At 38.3% G+C, this 7,271-nt stretch overlaps 1 protein-coding gene across 4 annotated transcripts in view; it reads left to right on the plus strand.

Moving 5' to 3' along the window:
- Positions 1-5,422, plus strand: part of SLC16A7 (solute carrier family 16 member 7) — an 89,176-nt gene extending 83,754 nt beyond the window's left edge. For all 4 annotated transcript variants that reach the window (XM_068170385.1, XM_068170376.1, XM_068170386.1 and 1 more), the window contains exons 4-5: positions 1,155-1,967; positions 4,520-5,422. In XM_068170385.1, coding sequence (XP_068026486.1) covers positions 1,155-1,967; positions 4,520-4,791 — 1,085 coding nt within the window. In that variant the 3' untranslated portion in view covers positions 4,792-5,422. The remainder of the gene's footprint in view (positions 1-1,154; positions 1,968-4,519) is intronic.
- The last annotated feature ends 1,849 nt before the right edge of the window (positions 5,423-7,271 follow it).

The following is a 7,271-nucleotide window of genomic DNA, read 5'->3' on the forward strand; positions in this document are numbered from 1 at the left end:
GCCTGCCCATTCTTCCAGCGACCATAGATTCCCCTTTTCTCCCTAAGCAGCAACCAAACCTCTCTGCTTGGCCCGGCTGGCCTTCTTCCCCACCAACTTGCCTTTCACCACATGGACACAGCTTGTCTCTGTGTGTTTTAAGAGTCCCCTCTTTAACAGTGGCCAGCCTTCCTGGACTCCTTCACCCCTCAGGACTACCTCCCAAGGGACTCTGTCCACCAGTCTCCCAAAGAGGGCAAAGTCTGCCTGCCAGAAGTCCCAACAGACTGTTCTGCTGAGCTTTCTCTTCTCCAACAACTGAGAAGTCTATTTCATGATCACTGTGCCCAAGACACACAATGGGTTCAGTGATTATTTCTTAAAGCTCTTCTTTTTTACATCCCAAACTTGGAGTCCGCTGAAAAAATAAAGTTGAGGTCCAGGAATAGGTCCTAGAGAGAAGAAAATTTCTGTGCCATTCAGCAGATGAATAGATACTTAGACCTTTACTACCTAGATGTATTAATAGAGAGAGAAGGCCTAGAGGCTCTTCTTCTACACTCAGCCAGAGTGGGGATGGGTAGTCTGCTCCCATGTATGTCCTCTAAAACTCTTCCACCTTTAGTTATCACCTCCATTCCTGGGGAAGTGGAATTGAATGAGTTCCAAAGCAATTAGCCATTTTTCAGCTCCACTTTTGTACACAGGCTTGATCTTAGAGTAGGACTGGAAATAAGAAATAAGGAGATTTATGCATTCAAATACATTCTGCATTCATTGCAGCTGAGGTGACATTCAATAACTTTGTGAAATGAACCAAAAGATAATTGCATTATAGTTCAGTGAAAATAAAAATGGTAAGTGAAGACACTGATACCATCACTCCTCTCTGATTCCCCTCTCTCTATTACTGCTGAAACCCAAGAAGGAGTTTTGGCTTTTACTGCAGTACTATGGGCAGAAATGGCAGAATGCCACCATGACACAGTTGGCATTAGCACACATAGCCAGAAATGAAGCTCAGTTTCATTCTCTGCTCTCTGATTGGTTTCTGTCTTCATTAGGAATCCTTGGATTAGATAATGGTCATTTTATAAATTACTTGAAAGCAGTGTGACTTGTTTTTTTTTTCAGTGCACAGCCTGCAATAATACTGTCTTTTATGTGTTGTTTAGGTCTGGGTTTAGCATTCAACTTGCAGCCTGCCTTGACCATGATTGGCAAGTATTTCTATAAGAAGCGCCCCATTGCTAATGGATTGGCCATGGCTGGAAGTCCAGTGTTTCTGAGCACACTGGCACCTCTCAATCAATTTCTCTTCAATGCATTTGGCTGGAAAGGAAGCTTTCTCATTCTGGGAGGACTTCTTTTGAACTGCTGTGTGGCTGGGTCACTTATGAGACCTGTTGGACCGAAAACAGCCCCTCCTGTGAAAAAAGATGTCGAAAAAGGAACAGCAGAGTCTACCTTGCACAAAAACAACAAGAAGTCTTTTTGGCAAACGATGAATAAATATCTAGATCTGTCCCTCTTCAAACACAGAGGGTTTCTGATCTATTTGTCAGGAAATGTGATTATGTTTATTGGTTTCTTCGCTCCAATAGTATTTTTGGCTCCTTATGCCAAGCACAAGGGCATCGATGAATATTCTGCTGCTTTTTTGCTCTCTATCTTAGCCTTTGTAGACATGTTTGCCAGGCCTTCAATGGGACTTGTAGCAAACTCCAGGTTTATCCGGCCAAAGATTCAGTACTTTTTTAGTTTTGCTGTTTTGTACAATGGTGTCTGTCATATGTTGTGCCCTCTGGCAACAAATTACACTGGCTTGGTGATATACGCTGTATTTTTTGGGTTTGCTTTTGGAATGGTTAGCAGCGTTCTTTTTGAGACATTGATGGACCTCGTTGGGGCTACCAGATTTTCCAGTGCAGTTGGACTTGTCACCATTGTGGAATGTTGCCCTGTGCTCATAGGCCCTCCTCTGGGAGGTAAGAATCCTTTATTACTTCATTTTTTTCTCTCCAGACTTTACAGCACAATCTTGCAATACAGCATTGAATTAATGTAAACATTGTTCTTAATGCTATTAAATATTTTCACTGTGTCTAGGAGTGTAGCGTAGCAGCAGTGCACTGCATCAATTATCTTTGGGCTTTACAGCTGCAGATCCAATTGAGAATATAGAGACGTGTTGTGTGAATCTGCAGTAGTTTAAGAGCATTATCTCTGCTGGACGATAAATCCAGGTCATAAATGTATATTTTCCTGATATCACATAGTGCTGACTTTGCAACATTGATTTACATGCATTCAGCTCCAGTTTGATCTTTGTCCACACAGTTTGTTCTTTCCTGAATTGGCTGAATCCACTGGTCAGTTTTTGTGAAGATCTCTCAGGGTGCTTTATGACATCTCTAACCTAGTGACAGCTAGACGAGCACTCACTTAAATGTAAAATAGCCATGTTATGTGTGTGTGTATAAATAGAGAGGATTAGCATTTCTAGAGAGAACAAACTAGCCAGGACTTGCCAGAATGGACTGGGGCATGCTCAGCAGAGCAGGCAGGATGCAAGCACAGTGGAATATCAGTGCAGTGCTCTGAAGCATTGCTCACTGACATGACTGCACATCACATCCCTGCTTGCAGCCAGGCTTTAGTCTGCTTTTGCAGACAACAGATAAGTGACTTAGAGTGTGGACTAACCGAACTAGCTGATAATGTTACCTACCAACTTCTCTCTATTGAGGGGAGCTTAAAGGGAATCTAGGTGTATAGCTTCAACTACATTAATAATTTTTGCTCTTCTAGCACCAGAAGTGTTAAAGAATCTTATCTGAATTGTTTTCTGTTTGTTATCTTTTTAGTCAGTATTTAGTAATACTGTAAGTAACTTTTATGATCTTGAGGTTTCTGATGATACAAGAAACTACAGAAACAGATGCTCAAATCTTATTGAAAAGTATTGGTTAAATGTATGTGTGTTACAGTGTAAGCTCAACAATATGAATATATAAAGACAGTGAAATTACCAGGCTTGTGAACATCCACTATATCCACATAAACAATGCCACAGAAGTCAAGAATATATGTACCTAAGAAACCTTTATACTCATCAAAGAAGTATTGAAAATATTACTGTATTTCAATGAAAATAGCACCTCAATAATATTTGTACAAGCAAATGTCTAATCCTGAAGATACTCCGTGATTCTCTCACTGTTTAGCATGCAAATCCATTTTGGTAATGGTGGAACAGATTATGTTCTCCTCACACATCTCCCTGTGCCACCTAGTGGGGGGACTGAGCCTGTGACAGCTGGAGTCCAGCCTTTTCAATCAGGTTCTGAAATCAATATTATTCTTAACTCTGAAGAGATAAAATTTAATATTTATGGAGAAATAACATAGGCAGCTATTTATTGTTCAGTTAAATAGCTTTCCAGGAGTTTTGAGATGTGTGTGTTTGTGCTATAACGGTGTGAATAATTGATTTGTCTTGTTAAATAGAGAAAACAAAGGGGATTAACATGTGGAAAAGATAAATTTCAGTTTTGAGTAGTTCATATCCTTTGATTATTATTCTGTTAATCCAGAATTTAATGTTTAATCATCAGTTTTATGAGACTACTCATCCATGAAAAATAGTTAATTGTGCTATTTATACTAATAGGTGAATTATACACTTGCAGTGCTATTTGTGTTTTTCTTGTGGAATAAAGAAAAGACTAAAATAATTTAATTGCTTGTAAATGTGTATCAGATGAATAGACTGGCATTATTGCTTCCACCCAGAAAAAGCATTTGAATACATAACTAAATTGAAGTGTGCAGATTATCCTGTGAATTTCAACCATAATGTGGCACAGTATAGAGCTAATCACTTGGATACATACAAGTCTTGACTTGAGAGTTGGGGAGATTTAAAAAGAATGGCTGTTAAAGTGGCAAAATGGTTATGTTTTATTTTCCTTGTCATGACCAAATAAATCTCAGAGGTGTGTCTGTAGTTGTTAGGTACAGGCTTCATGGTTTAAAACTCAGCAGTTGAGCATGCTGGGTCAAGGGACAAGCCTTTCTATCTCTTCCACGATTCACAGGAAAGTACAAGTGAAAAGTAGGCAGCTGATGCACAGTGACAGCAGCTTCAAAAGACACATACCTCTTCATCCTATTGTCTGTGTGCAGCTTCTGTGAGTGTCAGCCAGTCAATCTAAAACAACAGGAAACAAAATTAGGAGGTGAATAAAGTAATAAGGCAGTGAAAGAATGAAAAGCTTATCTGTTAAGCTCTTATTTCCTTTGTGCTTCAATATTTGATCATTGTCAGCGAGTCCAATGACAATTGCTAGCTTGACTTAACACAGGTTTTGTTAAAGTTACACTATATAATAAAATCTGAACGTGCTGAACATGATTTTCTACTCAAAAATTTCAAAACCAGACAATGTATAAATATTTCTCCGAGGGAAAGATCTGAGTTGCATTGGATATCCTACTCTAAAGACTCTTTTTCTCTCTTTCTGTCTTTGTATTTCAGGTTGGTTAGTGGATGTTACTGGTGAATATCAGTACATGTATTTTGTCTGTGGAGCAATTGTGACCGTGGCCAGCATCTGGTTGTTCATTGGCAATACCATTAACTACAGGCTTTTGGCAAAAGAAAAGAAGTTAGAAGATGAGAAGCTGAAAGCACAGAAGAATGCTGACTTGAAGGAAGCAGAGCCACTAACAAACAATGAGAACGATGATGCCACCAGCAGAGCTGATAAAGCTTTTGAAGATCCTTCAGAAAGAGAAACCAATATTTAATCTGCACTGTAGGTCAGAAGGCAACATTTATGACTTCCATTAGAAATATGTCAAGACACAGGCCAAGTTTTGTGGTAATTATGATCAATCACAGTACTGGATGGGAACAGATTTTTGCCCCATGGCAAGACTCTTAAGTTGAATTACTATCTACAGTTTTATTTATTTTAGTGATACAAAATTGAGATTACAGATGCAGGGACTCCATGCAAGTGAGTCCATCAAACTATGATTCTGAACAATCAAGAGTCAGGTAAACCAAACTATACAGCCTTCCAGTGACAGTTTTGCTTCAAAAGTATATCTAATGCAAAAGTATCTCCTGTTTTTCTTTGGGAAGATGCTTAGTGTTCATCTTCAGAGTATTGTTAACACCTGTTGAAATAACCTACCCAATATGTGTTTGCCACTAATATTAAAAAGAATATAAACTCAGAGATTTGTTTCAAAACAGACAGAGTACCTGAGTGAAGCACACTGAAACTTTCTCTTTTGTACGCCCACTAAATCAAAAGAGAGATATTATGTCTGTATTAGGAATTATAATATGGATGTAAAAGTTAAGGCTGGGAGTTGAACAATTGGTGAGCATCACCTCTAAAATAACAATAAACAGCTAAATTACAATATATTCCAGAAGCTGCTTCCTCCTGTGATAGCTGACTACATTGTTCTTCAGCACATACATTTGAACACAAAGGGTGTTCAGACCTCATTAATGCAAACTAAGCTCTAACTTTAGGTCTTTAAAGATAGGCAACTACATGCCATTTCTCACTTTACTTTCCCATGTATTTCATGAAGAGCTACTTCTTTTCTGTAATGCCAGTTTGAGCAAAAATGCTGCAGGGCACATTGACGGGGCCAGTACTGACATACCATTTTTTCCACAGAATAATTGTCTACAGTTTTACACAGTCACCCATATTCCTTTAGGCAAAAGAAAGCAGAAGTCTAGGATTTTTACTTTACAGAAATCATTTAGCATTGCACTTGAGAGCTTAGAGTGCAAGCTTCTGAAGGTGTTAAGCAAAAATATTTGTTTTCTATTTGTAAGTGAGGAACTTGCTATTCTTTTAGGAGAGATGCGTACAAATGCCTCAAAAATTGTGAAAATCTAATTTGTTAAATATTTAGGCACCATTTATGCAGGATACACATACACTCAATCCTGGGAAAAGGTTACCATTCATTTTAGCCCTCTTTCAAATCTCAAAAAGATGCAAATATATTGGATGGAATGCTAGCAGTGTTGAAGCAACAGTAGCAAAAGGAAAAGAATAGCAAAGTCTAGCAGGTACAGGAGTGCTTTTAAGAAACTACTTTCTTAATAGTAGTGTTCAACATAATTATTTTCATTCTTCTTCTAAAGTTCTGGTAGTACTTGCTTCTGTTTTGCTGACTTATCATCTTCTTTACTCTGAAGTTCCACAGTAATGGTTTGATTATCTCAGCACCATTTGTGGGCGAAGCATTGTGATCTACTCATAGCATGGTATAGAAACTAATACCTACATTTTACCTAATTATATGCTGGAAAACCAAACATCTTCTGCAAGTCATGTGATTCAATAGACATGTCAGCAAGAAAATATGTGTGTGCACTTAAGAGTTTCAGGACAAAATGCAGGTTAGAGACTCTTAATTTGAGCAGTGAGCTCTGTGAAGGAGAATGATACAGTCCAAGTAAAATTGCAGGTCCTCTCCCAGCCCCCGTCTTGAGAGAAGAAATAAATCCATTGCACCTCCTTCTGAACAATAGCCCTACCAGCACCCCAAGAATTAATAACATTGCCCTGGTTTTGGCTATGCAAACATTCAGGGAGAATTTCAGGATCTATGGAGGCCCTACATGCCCAACGACAGGACATGATGAGGGGTTTCATAGACGCTAAGCTTTCATAGAGTGAGGAATACCAGTTACAAATATTGGATTGTGAAAGATGAACTGAAATTTTAGCTAAAAAGTAATCATCAGGAACATCACTCTGCTCTTGACAGCAAGTGGTAGAAAGGTAGTGATTATCTGAAGAGAGATGAAGAGAGATGAATATAGAGGCTGAACCAAAATGACTAAGGAAAAAATTCTAGGTGCTTATTATTGCTGTGCAAAAAATAGCATGATTAAGAATACAGGTTAGAAGACAGCCAGTGTCACTTTTTGACTTAAGGCTATTAAAAATTGCTGTTCAGTAAATAAAGGACTCAGAAAAAAAAAGTTAAAAAAAAACCTTTCAGGAAACATGCTAGCAGCTATTCTATGCAGGATCACAGAATACAATGCAACATGGCATAGGAAATAAAGGAAAACCAAAGTTCCTCAAGCCATCATAGACATACCCCACCACCTGTAACAAAACCTGTTAATATCTCTGAGGAAATAAAGATTAGTATAAACATAAACTTCTGCAGATATACTATCCTTTGGTCAATTGTGTTAGTAGGAGCAAAAGAGTTCACAGTATCACAGTACCACTTAG

This window comes from Melanerpes formicivorus, unplaced genomic scaffold (assembly GCF_026170545.1).
Source record: "Melanerpes formicivorus ecotype bairdi unplaced genomic scaffold, bMelFor1.0.p_v2 SCAF_3, whole genome shotgun sequence".
Lineage (NCBI taxonomy): Eukaryota > Metazoa > Chordata > Aves > Piciformes > Picidae > Melanerpes > Melanerpes formicivorus.